The following is a 24,957-nucleotide window of genomic DNA, read 5'->3' as shown; positions in this document are numbered from 1 at the left end:
TCCAAAGGCTTTATACGACTTTACTGGTAATGTCCATGTAAGGTAATTGCTAATATTATGTGGAGACCAGTTACAGTATACATGTTGACTACAGAAGTTTTCTTAGTACTGTGGATAAACAAAAGAAATCATATTGAACAAATATGAGAAATCTCCAATATGAACCACACGTGCTACGACATTTATGTGGTCATAAGTCATTTTAAGGATTACCTCTTTCCATGTGTACAAGTTAAAGTTTAATGCCACAAAGACTATTAAAAGTTGGTATTCTTCTGACAAACTCATCCAGTTGTATAAAAATTATATATTTATATGATGAAGAGCAATTTAATGAAAAAAATTAGAACAAATACATTTAAAGTTACCAAAATAATTTAAATCTTTATTTAGAAGTATGTTTGAATCTTGATATTAATGATTTTATAACATGGACAATTTCTGCAAACCCCCAAAGGTTGCAAACTCATATGCCAGCAAGGGCCAGATAGGGCATGAAAATGAATGTGGTGGGGATTTTAGTCAACAGCCTGAAGCAGACAGTCACTGTCTGCCTAGAGCCAATAGCTTCTGGGCAGAAATGTCAAGGCAGCGTTGCCAGATCTAACATTTAAAGACAAACCCGGAATTTGCAAAGTTGGTTACTACAAATTATTTTTAAAATTTAGTTGAGTCAGACACACGAAACAAAGCCCAAAACAAATATAGACCAGTTATGGCTCAAAGGCCACCAATGACCTAGAGCAGCTGCAGAGAGAAAACTGTTAAAGAAGTGTATTTTATTATTTTATTTAATTCAACAAAGAAGAATTTAAACAAAAATGAAAATCTATAGGAAAAGCTACCGATTTAAATATGAGTATCAAAGGAATCATCTAAAATTTTAGATAAACAGGTAAATCATGAACTTATATACATCTTTATTATAGATCGCTAATTAACTTGCCTTAAAATATTTACATTAATACATTTTCTCTTGGGTGTAGCTCTTTGGTTTTCTTAGCATTTCTGACATTCTACTGATTAATTAATCACAATGAAGCCAGTATCACCCCCAAGATCTACTTTTCTCTTCAATAGGTCATAAACTTTCTTAAATATACTTGAAAGGATTAGAGCAACTTGCTATTGCTTACAGTTCTGTTGTCAATAAAACAAAAAGCCCAGTGTCTTATATCAAAATTTATTTTAATCTAGTAATTTACTGTAAGGCACTAATTAATATTAATATTATATACTATAGCTATGTAGTTAACATGCATTTTTTACAGCTTAACATTCATGAATGCATTTTATTAAGGCTCAAAGGCCAAACATATTTATCCAAAATTAAAGTTTATTTCAGAAAAAGTGTTTATTTGATTGTTTTAATGTTAGAATATTCCCATTTTAAAAATTGGCCTATTTCGGGCTGGGTGCCATGGCTCACACCTGTAATCCCAGGACTTTGGGAGGCCAAGTCGGGTAGATCACTTGAAGTCACGAGTTAGAGACCAGCCTGGCCAAATGGTGAAACCTCATCTCTACAAAAAATACAAAAATTAGCCCAGCATGGTGGTCCGCTCCTATAATCCCAGCTACTCAGGTGACTGAGGCATGAGAATTGCTTGAACTCGGGAAGCAGAGAATGCAGTGAGCCGAGATGGCACCATTGCCCTTCAGCCTGGGCGACAGAGCAAGGCTCCATTTCAAAATAAATAAATAACATAACATAGCATAAATCAAATTGGCCTATTTCAAAGATTGAACATGTACAATAAATGAATCTGCCTAAAAAGAATAAGAAATTATATATTTTCTAGTGTATTTCTACAGTGAAAATTTTATTGACTTCAGTTAAAATATAGATTAGAGTAAAACATTAAAACTGCATTTTGGTTATAGCTATGTAACTAACCAATCTTATCATCTAGTTTTGATTTGAGAGTTACTTGGTTATAAATAGTTACTTGACTGTATTTCTGAATCTGGGATTAATGTCTAAATGCTGAAGAAATAGGTTGATGGCTAAATGGCCAACTTGTTGCAGATTATCTTTATAATTAAAAAATAACCAGTATTGTGGAAGGTAGTTGTGGTCAATAAATGATAACCTATTTGCAGTATGCTTGGTTTGGTTATCAACTTGACATTTAGAATCCTTACATATGAGCATATAATCTAGGATACATTCATTAAAACTATAGGTTGTTAATGTATTTTAATATAATTTATTCATTAGAAGCTTTATAAATGACATGTGAAGATGCCCATTTACCTTAGAAATGCTGAAACTAGAATCAAAGATTTTATAGGAAGCCCGACTTTTTAGGTGGAAAAATGAACCCTTACTGGTTTTTACGTATGCTGTCTATAACAGCATATAACAGCAAAACCATAGGGAAATGGTTACATTTTAGTTGCTGTCACTCAGCTGTTTGTCTTGGCCCAGTTTTTTTTCTTTATGAGGAAAAATGTATTTTGTAATCAGCAGCCCACCATAGCTAGCACCAATATTTTAGTTAGTGCTAAAATTATGTTATCATTGGAAAGCCCCATTTGCATGGCTGTCCCTGTCTCATTGTTAGGCAAGTAGGAAGAGGGATAGAAGCAACGTTTTGCTCTGGGTTTTGTATTTTACAAAGTCAAGAGAAAATGGGGAATTTCAAATTGGGACATCCTAGATTAAGGGGAAACTAGTGTAATGCAGAGAGTGTCTAGTTAAGGGCTTTAATTGATGTTTCAAAATATCGTTCTGGGAGTAAGGCTGAAGGTCTAGAAAACAAATGCCAACATCAATATCAGAGTTAAAAAATAAAAATAAAAATAAAAAAATTTTAAAAAGGGGAAGACATAGAAAGATATATCAGGTATTTTCCGTGACCAGTATTTCTTTCCACATGTGGCCAAGACCATGTTTAAAGCTTTACTTGCGTCAAGAAACAAATAGCATTGCATTTGTCAGGGAAAAAGAAGTGGTTTTAGGACATCTTCCTGGTGGTAAGAGTCAGTATCAGTATAAACAAGAAAGGATCACTTTGAGGAAAAAATTTAGAGTGATTTGCTCAAAAGGGATGCTTCATGATAAGCATATTAGGTACGAAATGCCTTGTTACATCCTCCACTTTAAGTGTGTACATATATACATATGGCCAATGAGAAACACTTTGTAATATGATTACTTTTTAAGCGGTCTATTAAAAATGGCACTGGCACTATAATTTTCTCTAATAACTCATGTCTGACAATTGATTTTTTTTTTAACCAGGTCAACTAGGATTTCCCAGCAACCCATCTGCTATTTTTTTTATAGAAGTACAAATGGAACAAATTTAACATATTGCTCTGCGCATAACTGTAGAATAATTTCAATTTGGTCTTTGAAAATGCTTAAGTCATCATAAGGAGCTAGTGTTGTTCTGAAGCTTAAGCCAAATCATTAAAATGTCTTCAGGAGACCTCATTCAATATCTAAATACATGCCTTGAATTTTATTCATATTGCCTACTGGGTATAAATGTATGCATTCATATTAACAAAATTATCCACTCACCCTACCTTTAATGATTTTATTCCTCTGTCAATTTGGTAATAAGAGCAAATGAAAGGCCCAGTTTCATCAGTCTTACATCCTTTTGCACAGGGGCACTCACAGTGAAATCAGGGAATTTAATGGGGTGGGGGGTAGGCATAGTGCAGGGAAGAGGGGGAAGATGTTATCAATGCCTCCAAGAAAGCTCACCTTTCTGAGAGAGTAGATCTCACACTACCCGTTCTCATGAGCAGGCTCTGGACCTCGTGAGTGCCTGTGGTCAGTCCAGACAAGGAGCCATGATGGCTGAGGGGGAGGTCAATGGACTCAGAGCTCGTGTGGAGGCTAGTCATGGACTGGTAGCTTGGAGTGTCCTTGCTGCCTGCAGAGGAACTGCTCATATTGGCAGCCCACACGAGACCACCTGATGTGAAAGAGTGAACCGATGCTGGGCTGGAGGCCAACGAGTGACTTAAGCTTATAACATCTGTAGTTAAGTCTGAGGGTTTATTGAAGAGAGGGCTGCTGCTGCCGCTTAGCCCACCAGCACTGCCCATGCTGCCCGTACCGGACGATGGTGACTCCAGACTGCCTTGCCGCGCTAATGTGGTACTAGGGCTGGGCATTACTGAGGAAGATTTCACACCCTCAGTATTAGGTGCAGAGGCAGATTTGCCACCTGCCTTGGCACCAAACAACCTAAAAGAAAAACAAATAACAACTTCAGTTGTTCCAAGAAGCTAATATCCACATTTAATATTTAGGGTTACAGTACACAGAGCCAAGTGTGCTTTGGTGTACTGAACTACAAAGCACTTCCTGTCTCTATGTTAATGAACTTTTATAAGCTTGGACTTCCTTATCAGGTGCGGAAAATCTCTCATATAAGGGTAGGTCAGTACTGGGCTGCTACTAGGGAAAGAGGGGAAGTGGGTGGAACAAAAGTAAGTCAAACATGAAAACCCCTGGTTTTCATAATTTAAGTGATCATGAGACTTTCACTCAAATTCAGTAGTTTGACCATACTTGCTGTTACCTATTTACAGAACCATTATAATGAAACAACTTCTACGCATTCGATAGACGACACTTAAATGAGTTGTTCTTTTGTTTTTTTTTTTTTTTTTTTTTTTTTTTTAATTTTTAAACAGTTTATTCAAAATCTAGAAGGAATGCTTAAGGCAAGTTTAGGAGTTGTGTTGAGTACCTGGTGGCCTGAGTGACTGTCAGGGAGCAGGTGGTTGGAAACAATATTGACATTGTCGGCAACAAGTCAGTTTGTCTGTATTTTCCCCAGCAGAGGCCAAAGGGTTTTATGTCAGTTGCCAGTGCTATTCAAATACAATTTGTTTTTAATAGTGATTTTAAACAGAGCTGGTGCTGATAGATTTTGGAGTTCAGTTTAGAAAACATTTTAGTTTTGTAAATGAAGCAGATGGTAGAATCAAATTTATGTAAATATGGAAATACAATGATATGAAGTAATGGCATAATGATTACTAATTAAGTTGCAATGAATTCCATATTTCCTACAGTGAAATATTTTATGACGAATATGAGAAATTGTTTCATAGGTAATGGGCCACAGGAGGGCACTATTGGCTTTTACTTAAGAAACAGAACTATTTAGTCTACCTATAAGCCATAATTCATTCTTCCCAATGAGAATCAGTTTTTTGAAAAGACAGTTCTGCAGCATTAATATTTCTACTGATGAATAAAACCTTTAGGTATCTGAAATTGCTTTATCGTAAAAATAAATGTTTCAAAATCCTTCATTTCCAAGATATCAAAGTTCTGGGTTGAGTCAACAGAATAAAAACAAACATTAAAAATATTGAACCCATAATTAACTATAAACCACACTCTACCATTTTGCAGATGAGAACACAGACCCAGAGAGGTTTAGATATTTGCCCCCATTTTTTAACTGCATTTATTTTCCTACCACTTAAAAACACATGGGTATTTAAAAACAGTGATATCTTAGAGCAGAACTTCACATATTTAAAACCAAAAACAATCCAGGAACAGAAACCAAGTCATGATCCTTACCAGAGTCATGTCAAAGAAAGCAGATGAAGAGTTAGAAAGCTTAGCCCACTCTTCAGTTGTGATACTGTACCAAATATTGGAACAGTTTCAAATTCTGTCATCTCTTGATTGTCTTTAATGTGTCAAGCTATGATACTGTATAAATCTGTCCAATGTAATCCGTTACAAGGAAAACAACTTCATCTACATTCATGATCACCAACTCATTAAGAGCCAGCAAGAAAATGACACTGGAAATGAATGCCAACAGTCATAAAAACCTATTTGGTTTTAATTTTTAATGTGAAAAGGAGGAACGGAAATCTATAGAAATTTTACAAGCTACTACTTTGCCTTATCACTACATTTAGATATTACCATCAGTTTTTAAGTCTCTTAGATGTTTTTTGTGTTGCTAATATTATAATGACAGTGAAATTTTGAAGTTTGACTGTTTCTCACAATGAGAACTATTTTTTTTGTTAACTGTTTATATAAGCTTCATAGAACTCACTGTGTACTTTAAAGAATTCTAAGATATATATGTACCTTATACGTATTTAGAATATATATTCATATATATACACACACACACACATTTATATGTAATACATTTGTCTAACACATACTTATCCTTTATATTTTTCCAGCATCATTTTATACAACCTTACCTTCGAAATGTGGGTGAGGCAATATCTGGATACTTGGATCCTGGCTGCCTGAGACCTTGTGCACCACAGGCGCTGGCAGAAGTGGGGCTGGATTTGGGGGAACCTGACAAAGAAACACTTTCTGAATCTGAGACTGCTACTTTTTCCTTTTCCTTGTCTGTTTGGTTGACGGTGACAGGACTTGAGCGCCCTGACCCAATTTTAGTTGGTTCTCTCAGTTTTGAGGTGGTGGCCCCAGCAGACTTGCTGCTGACGTTGGAATCAATACTGCTGGTACTGGATCTGTGGCCACCTCGGCCAGGAATGCCACTGGTGCTGGACTTTGAAGGGCGGGGCAAGCTGCGATATTGTAAGGTAGTCTTTGAGCTAACATGTAGCACAACATCATCCTGATTCTGTGAACCGTCCAAACTGGTTTTTCTCCCTGCATTTGACTTCCCGCCAATGGCAGCAGATTTTGGAATTTTACCCAGTGTTGCAGAGCCACTTGTTATGGTTGCTCCACTGCTAGTGATCATGGCAGATGACCCTACTCCACTTGGTTTCTTAAAGCCAAAGGAGCTGGTGGCAGTCGATCTTCCAATGCCCGAGGGGGGCTTTTTCCCTTCATCTCCACTGCTTTTTCCTGCATCTGAAGGAGACCTTTGTAGAGATGATCCTTTTAGGGGAGCTTTTCCTTTCTCAGACGCTTTGGCATCATCGGTTTTCCCTAATTAATGAGAAATACAAATATGTGTGCCTGTACAGTTCGATATCACCACACTTCATGAAACAATGTGTAAAATGTGAATGCTTCTTTACATTACTTCCCTTCCTAAATGTATTGCCTTAGATCAATACTCTAACATACTGAGAGGACTGAGTGCATAGCTGCAAAAATTTGGCTGTTAGAAGAAACATTATGATAGAAGAGATAAAATGAAAACATATGTTTTGCTATTTGTTAATGTCTTTTATTTTGCAACTCTCTTTAAAAGGACAACACTTAATCCTATCAAGCTAATTACTAGAAAAAGAATTCATCTGAATATCTGTGAGATGATCACATTTGGAGAACCCTGTTAATTAGTGCTTCAGGTGGCACTATTTCTAATTAGGCACTATTTTAAAAACAGGGCGAGAGTCTTTTTTAAAAAGTATGGTACAATTTTGAAGAATTATTTTATTCTCTTCTTTCGTGAAGTCTAATACACAGACAGTGCTTCAAATCTCCAGCATTCCAACTGATTAGTGTCATTGCTTTTTCCTCTCAGAGTCTGCAGTGAAATTCAGTGGCATATTTAGGGTAAAAGTTCCAAACTTTGATTAATGTCAAAGATGTCAATGTCTCAGAACAACAATGACAGAACTTCATTGTTGCTTTAGCAACCTAATCTTATTTTCCTATGACCAGAAATAACTCTGGAAAAGTAAGGCATACAGCACCCCTAGTTTGTGAGGGGGCTCTCCAGAGAATGCCTAGATACAGGCCCTACTTGGGCTTCTATGACGAGTTTGTGAAATGTAGATAAAAAATCTATTTAACTATTCGACTCCATGTTTAATATGGATAAGCATTTGCTATTTTAGAAATGCTATTGTTAGAGAAAACAAAGACTGAATGGAAACAATAAAGTAAAGCACTTTTGCATAACAGCTACCAAACGACAAGCCTACCAGGAGTTTTGAGTGCACTTGTTCCAGCTTTCTGCCTAGATTGTGCCCCTCCTTGGGCAGACATGCCTCTTCTCCAGGAACCTGTCTGTGAAACAGATAGGGAAGCTTTCTGCCCTGCCTTCTCCGGATCTTCAGGAAGTCCAGAGGACACAGTCTTCCACTTGCCACCAGCATCCCCATGGCTGTCAAAATCTTCTTCTGGTTTTTTCAGTTCCTCAGGACTATCCCAGGTCTCATCTGCGGTGGAGCGTTTCTCTGAATCTGTCTTCAGCTATAAAGACAAATATACAGAAAAACTTTATGTAGAAAAATTTATAAAGTATGAATTAAGGCAATGAAATGCACTTTCAGATAACTGGATAAATCCAGAGATTCTATTTTGATCTATCTTCACTTAAATTTTATTAATTTTAGCCACATAATTTCCACTTGCAGATATTAGAGAATGGCAGAATAAATATGTGCAGAAAACACTAATTAAACGCTACAGAAAGGTAGAAATTTTCTATATCAAATGTAGTAAGAAGTAGTAAGACGAGCTAGAACTTAATGATGTAATGTCCATTTTTGATTTATCATTCACAAGAGATCCAGTGATGTATTTCAGCGATCATACAAAATTAATCAAGAACTATCTAAAATTAGACTATGAAAATACTTGTTGGATTTTTAAACAAATATATCGGCCGGGCGCGGTGGCTCAAGCCTGTAATGCCAGCACTTTGGGAGGCCAAGACGGGCGGATCACGAGGTCAGGAGATCGAGACCATCCTGGCTAACACTGGTGAAATCCCGTCTCTACTAAAACACACACACACACACACACACACACACAAAAACTAGCCGGGCAAGGTGGTGGGCGCCTGTAGTCCCAGCTACTCAGGAGGCTGAGGTAGGAGAATGGCGTAAACCCAGGAGGCGGAGCTTGCAGTGAGCTGAGATCCGGCCACTGCACTCCCGCCCGGGGGACAGAGCGAGACTCCGTCTCAAAAAAATAAAACAAATATAACAATATTATAAGGAGAGATATGGCAACATAAATCTTTCTGAATTAGATTGTAATCAATTGAATATATATTATATTAAGTATTGATATGTTACTATATTAATATAGAATTATTATATATTAATATATACATACCATATAACTTGGTGGTGTTATCTATACAAATGTAGTAGTTCATTATTAATATATTAAATACATAAAATATATTTATACAATATATAAAATATATCTATTAATATATATTGTGTATTTATATATTTTATATTTGTATTTATATATAATATGTAATATAAATAATATAATATATTATATACATATATAAAATATATATTAAGTATATATAAATACATACTTATATACTATATATAATATAGTATATTAACAATAAATAAATATATTTGTACAGATAACTATACCACCAGGCTATACGGTACATATATTACATATATATCACATACATATTACATATATATATGTGTAAGCTGCTTCTGTTTATTCAAAATTGGCTGAAGTGCACATTGTTGTTCCTCCTAAGGGTTGTGGCTTTAGGAAAGACTAAGATTAAAGACACTTCAGGGTTCAGGAGTGGCAAAGGGAGTCCTTATTATCTCTGCATTTTCCAGTGTCTGTATTAATTTTGGATTAAGAGTTTGTGCTATACCTTAATCTAATATTAAGTAATTTGGGGGAAGAAACTGGCAGAAATACTGTAAAAAGAAAGGCGGTAATTCTCACCTGAGTGTTTTTCCTGGAGGGGACGGTGATGTTGGAGTAAGAGCTGACAGAGGATGTGGTGTTCAGGTCATCAGTGCTGATGTTATCAAGTGTGTCACTGAGACCACTGCTCACTGAACTGCTGTCATCCCAGCTAAAGGCAAGACATGCAAGAGCAGTGAATCAAACACAGGATGCACAATGCGAGTCACCTACATTTCCACACAACATTCACAATGTATTATTAAGACAATCTTTTTTTTTTAATCTTATGAAAAGTCATTTACTTCCCATTTTGGGAAAATCATATGTATATGAACAGAGGGTCTACCTGAGAAAAACCTTATCTGATATTTAGAAAGAATCAGTGTCTAGAGCAGCATCCACATTCCAGAAGAATGTGTATGGAATGAATGAAATCACTGATACAAGTACCGCATGGTATCATGAAAGAATAATATTACAGCTGACTTTTTTATCACTAAAAACTGAACCAGGAATCGTAAAGCATGTACAAATTTATTCTTTGTTCTAAAAATCAAAAACCTGTGCTGTAGTCAGAACCAGAAAATCATTCATCATTATTCCTCCTAGCTTAGGAACTACTTTCAATCATTCACAGAGTCTTATTGGATGAGTCTCATTATTCTTTGATCACCAAGAACATTGAGATTCATTCAATCATAGCATCTGTCCTGCGATCCCTCACATTTCCATCCGTGTATCTGGCCTTCATGCTTTTGATCTTTCCCAATAAAACTTTTTCTGCTAACATGGAGTCACTGATCAAAAATTCACATCTGGCCATGTTACAACCTTGCTCAATATCCTTCAAAGAGTTCTCCTTTCCCAAACAGTGGTTACTAAAATGAAATGCCCCTGTGCCACACAGTGCACAAGAAAATCGATCTGAAATATAAGAGAAATAGTTGAAATTCTGAATATAATCATGTATTACATATTGTACTAACTAACTGTATTGTTACATACTGTATTAACAACAGGGACATATTTTGAGAAATGCATCATTAGGTGATTTTGTTCATGGTGAGAATGTCATAGAGTGTATTTATACAAACCTAGATGGTATAACTTAACTGCACACCTAGGCTATGTGGTATAGCCTGTTGCTCCCAGGCTAGAAACGTGTACAACATGTACTGAATACTGCAGGTAACTCTAACACAATGGTAAGCATTTGTGTATCAGAACATATCTGAACAAAGAAAAGGTACAGGAAAAATATGTTATTATAATCTTATGGGACCACAGTAATATATGTGGTCCTTCAATGACCAAATAACTGAAGTGTCATTCTGTGGCACATGACTACATATTTATTTTTAATCTAAAGAAGGATAAATTAAATAGGCTGTATTAATATCACATGGAGGATAACATAGGCACCTTCATTTAGTGAGTGCATTAGATCATGCAGAAATAATGTTGAATAAGCAGCATAAGCTGAAGGAAAATGAGAGCTCCACAATGAAAAGGTGGACCACAGTTCTCTCACTTACTGGCTGGTTCTCAGGTTATTGTGATGTATAGTCTTCATTAGTAGCATGAGAATAAACTGATATAGTAAATTGGTACCAGGAGTGGAGCACTGCTGTAAAGATACCCTTACCTATGCTCTCTCAAATTAATCCATGCACACTGAATAAACACATTATATACAGACAAAAGCTAAGTCTCATAAAATGGACACATGGATTAAAAAGGTGCCTGTAAATAATCTGTACATTGAAGAGAATATTCATCATGAAAGCACAAACTACAAAGAAATGGTGAACTGATACTTTATCTGGTCTTCTATACATACTTTAAGAGCTACATCATAAGTCCAAAGTAATGGTAATGTATTTAGATCACATATGAAGTCAACTAAAATGTAATTATCAGAAAAAAAAAGAAAATTAAATTTATAGAATTCTTGTTAAGACTGATTCCTCCTAGGTGTATATTTTGCTTGAAGTTTTAGCTGCTGAGAGCATAATGCATCATAATTATCAATGACATAACTCAGATTATCAATAACAATTATATTTTTAATAAGAGCAAAATGGTATCTTGCACTACTATAGCACATATCTGTCATCTGTAGTTGCTCAAATCTTTTAAAAATCTTCCCCACATCTTAATTTGATAAACTCTCATTCATGACTGACATGTTTTGACTGTTTTCACACCCAAATCTCCTCTTGAATTGTAGTTCCCATAATCTTCACGTGAGTTCTCATGAGATCTGATGATTTATAAAGGTTTCTTCCCCACTTATTCTCATTCTTCTCCTCCCTGCCACCATGTAAAAAAGGATGTGTTTGTTTCCCCTTCCACCATGATTATATTTCCTGAGGACTCCCCAGCCATGCTGAACTGTGTATCAATTAAATCTCTTTTCTTTATAAATTACCCAGCTTTTGGTATGTCTTTATTATCAGCATGAGAATAAACTAATACAGTAAATTGGTACCAGGAATGGGGCATTGCTGTAAAGATACCCAAAAATGTGGAAGTAATTTTGCAACTGGGTAACAGACAGAAGTTGGAACAACTTGGAGGTATCAGAAAAAGACAGGAAGATGTGGGAAAGTTTGAAACTTCCTAGAGACTTGTTGAATGGCTTTGACCAATATGCTGATAATGATATGGACAATGAAATCCAGGCTGAGGTGGTCTCAGATGGAAATGAGGAACTTGTTGGGAACTGGAGCAAAGGTGACTCTTGTTATGCTTTAGCAAAGAGACTGGTGGCATTTTGCCCCTACCCTAGAGATCTGTGGTACTTTGAACTTGAGAGAGATAATTTAGGGTATCTGGTGGAAGATATTTCTGAGCAGTAAAGTGTTCAAGATATGATTTGGGTGCTGTTAAAAGCATTCAGTTTTATGTATCCACAAAGATATGGTTTGGAACTGGAACTTATTTTTAAAGGGGAAGCAGAGCATAAAAGTTTTAAAAATTTGCAACCTGATGATGCAATAGAAAAGAAAAACTCATTTTGTTAGAAGAAATTCAAGTCTGCTGCAGAAATTTACATAAGTAACAATGAGCCCAATATTAATAAGACAACAGGGAAAATATCTCCAGGGCACGTCAGAGACTTTTGTGGCAACCCTACTCATTGCAGGTCCAGAATCCTAGGAGGGAAAAATTGTTTCAGTGGGCTGGGTTCAGGGCCCCCCTGCCATATGCACCATAGGGACTTGGTGCCCTGCAACCCAAGCTGCTCCAGCTTTGGCTAACAGGGGCCAAGGTACAGCTAAGGCCATGGCTTCAGAAGAGGAAAGCCCCAAGCTCTGCCAGCTTCCACAGGGTGTTGAGCCTACATTTGCACAGTCAACAATTGAGGTCTGGAAACCTCCGCCTACATTCCAGAAGATATAAGGAAATGCTCGGATGTTCAGGCAGAAGTTTGCTGTAGGGGTGGAGCCCTCATGGTGAACCTCTGCTAGGGCGGTGTGGAAGGGAAATGTGGGATCAGAGCCCCCACACAGAGTTCCCACTGGGGTACTGCCTAGTGGAGCTGTGAGATGAAGGCCACCATCCTCCAGGCCACATAATGGTAGATCCACCTACAGCTTGCACCCATGTCCCTAGGAAAAGCTGCAGGCACTCAACACTAGCTTGTAAAAGCAGCCTAGAGGGGGTTCTGTACCATGCAAAGCCACAGAAGTGGAGCTGCCCAAAGCCGTGGGAGCCCACCTCGTGCATCATCACGACCTAGGTGTGAGATATGAAATCAAAGGAGATAATTTTGGAACTTTAAGGTTTAATGACTGCCCTATTGGATTTTGGACTTCCGTGAGGTCTGTAGTCCCTTGGTTTTGGCCAATTTCTCCCATTTGGAATGTGTATATTTACCCAATGACTGCACCCCCTTTGTATCTAGGAAGTAGCTAACTTGCTTTCGAATTTACAGGCTCATAGGCAGAAGGGACTTGCCTTGTCTCGGATGAGACTTTGGACTTGGATTTTTGTGTTAATACTGAAATGTGTTAAGACTTTGTGGGGGACTGTTGGAAGGGCATGATTGCGTTTTGAATTGTGAGAACATGAGATTTGGGAGGGGTCAGAGGTAGAATTAAATAGTATGGCTGTGTCCCCACCCAAATCTCATCTTGACTGTAGTTCCCATAATCCTCATGTGTTGTGGGAGGGACCTGGTGGGACTGTAGTTCCCATAATCCTCATGTGTTGTGGGAGGTAATTGAGTAATGGGGGCAGTTACTCTAATTGTGTTCTCGTGAGAGTGAGTTCTCATGGGATTTGATACTTTTATAAGGGGCTTTCCCCCCTTTTACTCATTATCTTTCCTGCTATCATGTGAAGGACATGTGTGCTTCCCCTTCCCCCATCATTATAACTTTCCTGAGGCCTCCCCAGTCATGTTGAACTGTGAGTAAATTAAACCTCTTTCTTTCATAAATTACCCAACCTGGGGTATGTCTTAATTAGTCGTTTAAGAACAGACTAATACAATGACCTTTACCACCCAAAAATAGAATATAAAAAGCTCACATTCCCAGATTCTCTTATGAACACCTATAACATGCAGCACAGGGACTATCTATCATTGATAGCCAAGAGGTCACAAATGAGAAAAACTATCTTCTGGCAAGCAAGGTGGCAGAGTCATTTTCTTCTTTTCTATTATCTAGCAAATTATTCAATTATTTTCTGTCAGCACGGGCAGATATCTGGCCTCTAATTTCAAGTGTCAGAGGTATCAGTTGAGATAACAGCAAAGCCCTAGGGCTATGATTCACTAATAGCATGTAAAAAGGCTGGTTCTAATCATCCCAATAAATGAGAATCTTCTACTATAGTTTAAATTCTTAAATTAGTTTGCAACGTAGAACCCCAATAAATACATTAATAAATTTAAAAATATATATTTCTTTACTATATATGTATTTCTTTATATCTTTCTTATTATATTTGTATATGTTGAACAACACATACAGTATCTTTTCACAGGAATATATGCATATAAATTATAAAAACACAAATATACACACTTTGATGACCATTGTATAAAGCAAAGCTCAGACTCTTTGAAAAGACATATATCAAGAGAATGAGAAGGCAACCCACAAACTGGAATTTTTTTTTTTCCCAAAAGACATATATTTTGGGTGAATAAAGCAACTGAAAACTTGTTTTTTCAATGTGATTATATAATTGTACATTCTTACCACAAGGAATGAGAATTTCAGTTACTCCATATCCTTGTCAATACTTGGTATTGTCAGTCTCTGTAAAAGCCTGTCTAGTAGTATCTCCTTACCATTTTATTTTGCATTTCTCTGATGACTAATGATGTTAAACATTGTCACATGTATTTATTAGAAATTTGTATATATTTTTGGTGACATGTATGTTCAAATCCTTAGACCACATATTTATTGGGTTGTCTTAATATTATTGAGTTTTAATAGTTTTTCTAATTTTTTGGATTTTAGTGAATTTTATTTCATTCTACATGGCATTAACATAAACAAGAAGTGGTTCTTATAGTAGTATTGACTTAATGCCTAACCACCTGAGTTAATATCGTCAGTGAATGATATTGGATTAGTATTTTATTATTTTTATTTGTACAAATTTAAATATTACATGTATATAGTGCATAGTGATTTTGTTACATGTATATAATTGCGTAGTGATCAAGTAGGTGTTCATCACCTGAGTATAATAAATTTTGTTAACTGTAGTCACTGTACTCTGTTATCAAGCATTGAATTTATTTCTCTTAACTGTATGTTTATACCTTTTAACTCTCTTTTCTTCATCTTCCCTCCTACCCTCCATTCATCCTCTCCAGTCTCTGTTTCTTACCTACCTTTCCATTCTCCACCTCCATGTAATCAAGTTATTTAGCTCCCACATCTAAGTGAGAACATGTGATATTTATCTATTTGTACTTAGATTATTTCACTCAAGATAATGAACTCCAGTTTCAGCCATGTTGCTGCAAATGACAGGATTTCATTCTTTTTAATGGCAGATAGTCTTCCAATTCTATGTAACCTATATACAGAAATGGAATATGTATAATGGAATGGAATATAAATATTAGAACATGTAGAAAACATTATATATATGTGTGTATATACATACGTGTATTACATATGTGTGTATATACATATGTGTGTATATACACATGTGTGTGTGTGTGTATATATATATATGGCTTTATTTCTGAGCCTTCTATTCCATTCCATTTGTCTACAAATACCGTGGTGTTTTGGTTACTATAGCTTCCAGCTTTGTTCTTTTTTATATTTTTTTACTTGTACAAATTGATAAAATCCATGTGCAATTTTGTTACATGCATAGATTGCATAGTGGTTAAGTCAGGACCAGATTTGTTCTTTATATTCAGAATTCCTTTGGCTATTTGGGCTCTATTTTCATTCCATAGAAATTTTAGGATTATTCTAATTCTATGAAATATGACATTGGTAATTTGTAGAAATTGCATTGAATGTGGAAATTGTTTTGGGAAGTATGGTCATTTTAATGATATTAATTCTTTTGATCCATAAACATGGGATGTTTTTCAGTTTGTTTGTTTAATCTTTAATTTCTTTCATCAGTATTTTGTAGTTTTTCATGTAGAGAACTTTTACTTCCTTGATTTAGTCCCAGGTATTTTAACTTTTTGTAACTAATTTAAACGGGATCACTTTCTTGATTTCTTTCTTAGCGATTTTATTATTGGGCTATGGAAATGTTACTGACTTTTGTATTTTGATTTTGTATCCTGAAACTTTCCTGAATTAATTAATCAAATCTAAGAGGCTTTTGCTGGAGTTTTTAGTATTTTCTAGACACAAAACCATATCATCAGCAAAGAGGATTTCTTTCCAATTCAGATACTTTTTATTTCTTTTGCTTGTCTGATTGTTTTGGCTAGGACTTCTAGTACTATGTGGATACGACTGGTGATAGTTTGCATCCTTGTCTTGTTCCAGTTCTTAGAGGAAAGCCTTTAAACTTTTTCCCATTCTGTATGATATTAGCTCTGAGTTTGTCACATATGGCCTTTATTATGTTGAGGTATGTTTCTTCTATGCCAAGTTTTAGAGTTTTTATCACGAAGAGATGCTGAATTTTATCAAAATTTTTTTCTGCATCTATTGAGATGATCATATATTCATTTGTCTTATACTCTGTGAAAATGTTTATCATATTTATTGATTTGTTTATGTTGAGTCATATTTATATCCTTGATACAAACCCCACTGGATTGTGGTATATTATCTTTTTGAGGTGCTGTTGGATTCGGTTTGCTAGTATTTTGTTGATGACTTTTGCATTGGTATTCATCATGGATATTGGCCTGTAGTTTTCTTTTTGTCGTGTCCTTGTCAGGTTTTTGTTTCAAGGTGATACTGGTCATGTAGAATGAGCCAGAGAGAATTCCTTCCTCTGAGTTTTTGGAAGAGTGTCAAGAGGACTGGTATTCTTCTTTGCATGATTGGTAGAATTAGGCTGTGATTTTATCTGGTCCGAGTCTTTAAAAAAGTTGGGAGACATTTTTATTACTGATTCGATTTTGCTACTCATTATTGATATGTTCAGGTTTTCTATTTCTTCCCGATTCAACAACTTGATAGGTTGTATGTTTCTAGGAATTTATCTATTTCTCTATATTTTCCATTTATCAGAATACAGTTGTTCATAATAGTCTCTGATGATTATTTTTATTTCTGTGCTATCAGTTGTAACGCCTCCTTTATCATTTTTGATTGTGTTTATTTGGATATTCTGTTTCCTTGCTTAGTCTATCTAGTGGTTTATCAATTTTATTTATCTTTTTGAATAACCAAATTTTGGTTTTGTCCATCCTTTGTATTGCTTTAGTCTCTATTTGATTTAGTTCTTTTCTGATGTTTATTATTGCTTCTTTTCTGCTGATTTTGGGTTTGATTTGTTCTTGATTTTCTAGCTTCTTCAGGCACATTGTTAGGTTGTTAATTTTTAAATATTTCTACTTTTTCAATGTAAGCATTTATTTTGAATGGCTTTGACAAAAATTTTTATAGTGATATAAACAATAAAGTCCAGGCTGAGGTGGTCTCGGAGATGAGGAACTTGTTGGGAACTGGAGCAAAGGCGACTCTTGTTATGTTTTAGCAAAGAGACTGGTGGCATTTTGCCCCCGCCCTAGAGATTTGTGGAACTCTGAACTTGAGAGAGATGATTTAGGGTATCTGGCAGAAGAAATTTCTAAGCAGCAAAGCATTCAAGAGGTGACTTGGGTGTTGTTAAAGCATTGCATTTTAAAAGGGAAACAGCATAGAAGTTCAGAAAATTTACAGCCTGATGATGCAGTAGGAAAGAAAAACCCATTTTTTGAGGAGAAATTCAAGTGGGTTGCAGAAATCTGCATAAGTAACAAGGAACCAAGGTTAATCCCCAAGACAATGGGGAAAATGTCTCCAGGGCATGTCACAGGTCTTCATGGCAGCCCTGCCCTTTACCGACCCAGAAGTGTGGGGGAAAAAATGATTTTGTGGGCCAGGCCCAGGGTGCCCTTGCTGTGTGTAACCTAGGGACTTGGTGCCCTGTGTCTCCAATCATTGCTAAAAGGGACCAAGGTTCAGCTCAGCCCATGGTTTCTGATGGTGCAAGCCCCAAACCTTGGCAGGTTCCACGTGGTGTAGAGCCTGCAGGTGCACTGAAGTCAAGAATCGAGGTTTGGGAACCTCCACCTAGATTTCAGAAGATGTATGGAAATGCCTGGACGCCCAGGAAAAAGTGTGCTGCAGGGGAGGGGCCCTCATGAAGAATCTCTGCCAGGGCAGTGCAGAAGGGAAATTTGGGGTCAGAGCCCCCACAGAGTCCCTGCTGGGGCACGGCTCAGTGGAGCTGTGAGAAGAGGGCCATCATCCTCCAAACCCCAGAATGGTAGGTCCACCAACAGCCTGCACCTTGTTCCTGGAAAAGACACAGACACTCAATACCACCCTGTGAAAGCAGCCAGGAGGGGTGCTACACCCTGCAAAGTCACAGGGGCAGAGCTGCCAAAGATCACGGGAACCTATCTCTTGCATCAGCATGTCCTGGATGTGAGACATGTAGTCAAAAGAGATCATTTTGGAACAATTTGGAGGGCTCAGAACAAGACAGGAAAATGTGGGAAAGTTTGGAGTAGAGACTTGTTGAATGGCTTTGACAAAAATTTTTATAGTGATATAAACAATAAAGTCCAGGCTGAGGTGGTCTTTAAAATTTGACTGCCCAGCTGGATTTCGGACTTGCAGTGCCCTATAACCCATTTATTTTGGCCAATTTCTCCCATTTGGAACAGCTGTGTTTACCCAATACCTGCACTCCCATTGTATCTAGGAAGTAACTAGCTTGCTTTTGATTTTACAGGCTCATAGGTGGAAGGGACTTTCCTTGTCTCAGATGAGACTATGGACTGTAACCTTAGATATTCATGAGACCATCTCGTGAAAACTTGTGGGTACACTTCTTGTTTACAGAGGAAAACTAGGAAACACTTAAGAAAATCAAAGGACCACTTTTAAAACATCCTATTGCATTTCAGTATAACTTTTCTCCCCATTTTTATGGTAATTTAAATAATACCAAGAAAGAGATATACTTTTAAAATATTATATAAAATATTTTCATGTTATTAGGCACAATAATCTTTGCAATAATAATTTAAAACACCAAGAATTAACTGTTAGGCTTTGGGTTTTAGTATCAAAATGCTAAGTCAATTATTTTCTCCTGAAAACTAAATGATCACAAAACCACTTAGCCCTATATCAGACCTCTTATATCAGCAAACATAGTGCACTGCCTGTCAAGTTTGAGCACTGCAACCACTGAAGTGTAAATTCTGTATTACTTCAGGGTCATTGATAGAAAGCAATAAAATGTATTTTAAGGAAGATTTATTCAGCACTTCCTGGGAAAATGTTTTATTACCATGAAGAAAAGCACAAGTCATTAAAAGAGGTTTTGAATCAGAAAAACCTAAGTCTATATAAACACTGATAAACTAAAATGATTTTATGTTAAATACATTCCTCTTGACCTATAAAATGCATATGTACATGACTTTTACAGTGGTTTAAAAAAGATTCCTTTCACCTTCTAAGGTATGTCATCCTGTCACTGCTCATTAACTGTGCAACCTGGTGGAGCTTGAATAACTGGTCTAGAATCCAGTTAAAATGTCATTCCCTTTATGAATCTTTCCATGATTTTCAAGGACACTTTACCTCTTCCACATCTGTGTTTACTTCTAGTGTGCTTCCACTCTGTAATTTATGTACATTCTGAGTTGTTTCACTTTGTGGTTTAGGGTAGGGGAAGCAGATTCTCTTTCAGAGTCTCACTGCCCAAGATTGGCATTTGACTAAATGTAGTGACTCCATGTTTATGGAATAAATCAATAATGAATCCAGGCTTACATAATCACAAACCATAGTCATTACCTATGATTCATTCCCTCATTCTAACACTCCAAATTGCAAATTCTTACAAATTGTGGCAAAAACCAAGGGGATTAAGTGAGAAGAAAACTCCAGAGAGGGACTAGAAGATTTGGGTGAATAAAGAACTGCTTCTTTGAGGAGATAACTTTAGATAGCCATTAAGCAGGCAAATGAAGACTAAACATTAGGGGAAAGAGCAATAAAAAAAAAATAAGAAATATTTGTAAATATTGTCAAAAGTGTATTTCACATTTATTATAAAAATAAGTGTAAAATCCTGGAAGTAACAAAAATCAAGAACCAATGGTTCAAGTACAGCAGGCAAAAGAAAATACATAGTTCTAAGGCTGAAAAGGTGAGCAGGGCAGCCCTTAAAGGATTTTATATACAGTGCTAAGAAATTAGAGTATCTTAGAAGTACAATAGTATTGAGCAGTAAAATGACATAAGCAGATACGTTTTAAAAACACTTGAGTGCTATAAATATATTAAAGGTAGAGTGCAAGAGGGGAGCTTAATGAATTACTGTGACGTTCTTCAGTTTTTGATGGGGAGTTACAAGTAAATCAAAAGAAGGGAGTTTCAAGATACATTTTGCAGTAAAAATGATAGGATTTGCGGTTGACTAGAAAGTGATGAAAGAAAAAAGACTCTAGGTCTCTTGTATGCTTTCCTACAATATAGGCATAAAACAATTTTGGGGAAAGTGTAGGAAAAAAGAATCGATTGAGAGGACTCAAAGCATCATTTCAATCTTATCTTCTGTTTGTACCAAGTACCATTATTTTCATATATCAAGGGAAGTCTATATGAGGTTACTATATCGCAGCCTAAGACTTGATAGTCTATAGCCTACAAACTTCTTGATAAACTAGAAATTCATATAAACATAAGGTCAAAGTCTTTCCATTCTTATTATTTTTAGTATGCGCTTAAAGTTCTGATTTTATCCATGAAATATTCATAGAGACTAACATTAATACCATACAGGTTTTGAGTAAAGAGAACAACCAATAAACTGTATACACTGACCTTTTTATTTCCTTTTATTTTCTCTAGAATATAAATAATGAAGATTTACAGCTATTCTACTGTGGCATCAGAAAGGGCTAGGTGAACAAAAAATGGAAAGCTCTTGTTCTTTATAAAAGGAAGCCCTAGGTAGACTTAGTTAAACGTAGTAAGTGACATTAGTTTAAAAGGGATTTATGCAGTCAGGCAGAAGTTTATATTTTAATGATATCTGAAGGAGAGTAGAAACATCTGTTTTTTTTTTTTTTTTAAATGGGCTGAAATCACAAAGGAGATAAAGTAATTTTATTAAAATTTCTTTTGTTTAAACACATTACTTGAATAATCCTCACGATGGTTTTGGTAGTTTAAGTCAATGCTCATTTTAAAGATGCTGTTATATAGTTGAAATAGGTACAAGTTGATTTAAAAGTCTTCTATTTGTGGTAACTTTAGAATATAACATATGACACACATGAAAGTTAACTCCAGGATTCATTGAAGACCATTTGGTATCTTTTTCTATCTTATATAAATTTAAAAACCAATATATGCTCACTGTGGAAGACTGGGCAGTGCAGAAACACATAAAAGGAACAAAGTAAATGATCTGTAATCCCACCCAGAAATAACCACCATTAGCATTTTGATGATTTCTGTCTAGTCATTTTTAGGAAGTATTATACACACACATAAAAATTTACCTAGTTAACACTCTGCTGATTATAGTATCTGTACATTATTCGTTCACTTTATATTGCCTTATAATTATTTTAATGCTCTTAAATTATTTTCTAACTCATTATTTGTAACAATGATATAATTATATCATATGGACTATTATATATTTAACAATTTGTATTTTATGATGCATAAAGCATTTTACAATTTTCTAACCATTATAAATAACACTGCAATGAATAACTTTGTACATATATATTAAGATTACGTTTAGAATTATTGTCTTACGATAAATATACAAAAAGAGAATTACTGATTCACAGGATTTGGACATTTGAAACACTGCAGGTGCAACTCAGTAACTGAAGAAACAATATCACTTCAATTCCTGTCACCCATATGACAGTGCCAATATTATAAAGAAAAAAACCCTGGATACTTTCAGGTATTGTGGTTTCCTTTAGTAATTCAAAAGTTTTGACATGTAAAAATAGTTACTAATTATATTAATTGTTTTAAGTTACATTTGTCAAATTATGAGACTGAGTTTTTCTATAACTTACTTAGCTAATTTTATTTCCAGACATTGTCAATGTCCTTTGTGTATTTTTGCAACTGAGCTTAAATAATCCATTTGTATTACATTTTTAAATGTTAAAAAACAGTTTCAAATATTTCTCAAATCTGTTTCTTTGTTTTTCCTTTTAATTAATGATATTTTTATGTATAAGTTTCAAAAATGTTTCAGTCAACTCTATATTTCATATTTTCTCCTGTAATATTTTCTCCCAGAAAATTTTATGATATAATTTGATTTATCCTCCTCTTCCTTCTTTTATATTCCATTTTTATGGTAAGGTGAGAAATGTGAGAATCCTTTTTTATACAACTATTTCTTTTCTATTTATTACTGTGATTTACTTATCAAGTCTTAACATTTTTAGTGATTGCCAAATGTTTTCCACTGGCCTATTTGTTGATGTTTTATAGTAATATCATGATGTTTTAAATATTACAGTGTGTGGAAAAGTTATTTTTAAAGACAGACAACAACTTAAAATGTGTACATTTAACTAGAAATTCAAGCCTTTTGAAAATGTTTTTATACTTATATTTTTAATTAAAAAAAACAAAATTACAAAACTTAGCTGTTTTTCTAAAGAATCATTACCATGAATAGTTTTATTCATTTATTAGTGCGTCAAACATTTATTTAGTGACATTATTATGGCAGAATGAGAATATAGAATCAGTAAGATGCTACAGAGACACAACTTTTACCTTAACTTAGAAAATGTGTAATCTTCACTTTTGAGAATGTACAGGCTATTTTTTGGATATCTGAGAATTTAGTTATAGGCATTCTGCTTAGTAAATAGCAATCACAGCTATTAAGTCTGAGCTAAATTGTCTCTCCTTTTAAAAACCTTCTTTCTTCCTTGAAATATCTTCAGCATCAGCTTTCTCTTTCGGAGGAACAGAAGTTCCCAAATTACTATAATTTTAAGGTTAAGTGAAAAGGGAAACATTATATAAAAATAAAAAATCTTAGATAAAGCTCAACAACTTAGTTACAGAGGTAACTGTGAACAAAGTTGAAAACAGAAATCTGTTATGTTTTATCTCACTTGAAATAGCTACGTTAAAGTATTAATTCAATAAAATATTTCTTATATTTAAAAGGGAAATATTATCATGATTAAGTATGAAGAAATGGATTTTTGCTTCGAGATATACAAAATGTATCATAAAAAACATTCCAGATTCTTCCATTTTAAAACATTCAGAACATTGCCTTGGTAAGGAACATTGCTTTAAAAAGGCACTTCAGTGAGAATCTCTAGATGGGGGTGAAAGATAGTTCAGAATTAGAGAGATGTTTGCCAAGAGATTCACATCCCAGCACTGAAGAACAACAGATGGCAGCAGTAACATTGAAAACTTGCTGCAGAGCCTGTCTGGCATGCTTTCAAAATGGCCATTTATATTTTCTAGCAGAAACAGCCAACTGCTGTCTCCTTATATTGCAAGCATGGATATAGAAGAGAAGATAAAATGCAAGAATGATACTTGAATCCTCTTGACAGAGGAAAGGGATTCAACTTGAAAAGGGAAGTGTGCTGGTGATATGACTTTGCCTGACCAGATGTCTTAATTTTCTAGGATTTTGCAGGCAGTCTCCTCATTGCCGATGACCTAACATATCTCCAGGTCTAAAACACTGGCAGCTGCTCTCAGGGTACTGCCTTACTTCCCACACCCTGGTCTCTGTTTCTGAGCTTGGTTTAGTAATTTCCATTTGAATTTTGCTTCTTCCCTAAAGAGGATTTCAGTCCACAGATTGTTGCTGCTAACCTGGACCAACTCTCACCTCAGGTGGGCAAACTAGAGTGAGCACATGCACAGAAAAGGTCAGGAGAAAGCAGAAGCAAGCCAGAGAGAGGTCACTGAGTCTTAGCACAGACAGGAGATAGAGGAGTCACAGTAACTGGAAAGGCTCAGAACCTCAACAGAATGGATATGATACCCAGTAACAAAGAAAGAACTTGATATGGTTTGGCTGTGTCCCCACCCAAACCTCATCTTGAATTGTAGCTCCCATATCCCCATGTGTTGTGGGAGGGTCCCAGTGGGAAGTAATTGAACTGATGGGGCGGGTTTTTCCTGTGTGTTGCTCTTGTAATACTGAATAAGTCTCACACGATCTGATGGTTTTATGGAGAGCAGTTCCCCTGCACATGCTCTCTTGTCTGCAGCCATGTAAGATGTGACTTTGCTCCTTTTTAATCTTTTGCCATGATTGTGAGGCCTTCCCAGTCATGTGGAACTGTGAGTCAATTAAACCTCTTTCCTTTATAAATTACTTAGTCTCAGGTATGTCTTTATTAGCACCGAGAACAGACTAATACAGATCTGGTAAATTGGGCAGCCCTTCATCTCAAACAGAGAGCTTTTACATCACTAGAGCAGAAATAAATTTCCCAGGATTTGGTGAGGACAAACAGAGGAGCCTGCCAGAAAGAATGATATAAAGCCTTGGAGAGAAGTAGCTCCTGTTCAAGCAGTTTGTAGCACAGGTTATGATGTTATTCCCTGTTCTTCTCCAGAGAAGAGAACTAGATTTTATTTATAGGGGAAGCTGTATAATTGGTTGGGACATATCCTATGAGGTGTTGATTCATGGGCTTGATCTTAGACTTGATC

At 35.7% G+C, this 24,957-nt stretch overlaps 1 protein-coding gene across 2 annotated transcripts in view; it reads right to left on the bottom strand.

The window, feature by feature from the left end:
• Nucleotides 1–24,957, bottom strand: part of NAV3 (neuron navigator 3) — a 392,378-nt gene that overhangs the window by 97,513 nt on the left and 269,908 nt on the right. For both annotated transcript variants that reach the window (XM_010359591.2, XM_010359593.2), the window contains exons 13-16: nucleotides 9,614–9,746; nucleotides 7,873–8,143; nucleotides 6,217–6,925; nucleotides 3,722–4,210 (exon numbers count right to left, since the gene is read on the bottom strand). In XM_010359591.2, the coding sequence (XP_010357893.1) occupies nucleotides 3,722–4,210; nucleotides 6,217–6,925; nucleotides 7,873–8,143; nucleotides 9,614–9,746 (1,602 nt within the window). The remainder of the gene's footprint in view (nucleotides 1–3,721; nucleotides 4,211–6,216; nucleotides 6,926–7,872; nucleotides 8,144–9,613; nucleotides 9,747–24,957) is intronic.

The sequence above is a fragment of the Rhinopithecus roxellana genome, chromosome 10, assembly GCF_007565055.1.
Source record: "Rhinopithecus roxellana isolate Shanxi Qingling chromosome 10, ASM756505v1, whole genome shotgun sequence".
Classification (NCBI taxonomy): Eukaryota; Metazoa; Chordata; class Mammalia; order Primates; family Cercopithecidae; genus Rhinopithecus; species Rhinopithecus roxellana.
This window is presented reverse-complemented; position numbering and strand designations above follow the sequence as displayed.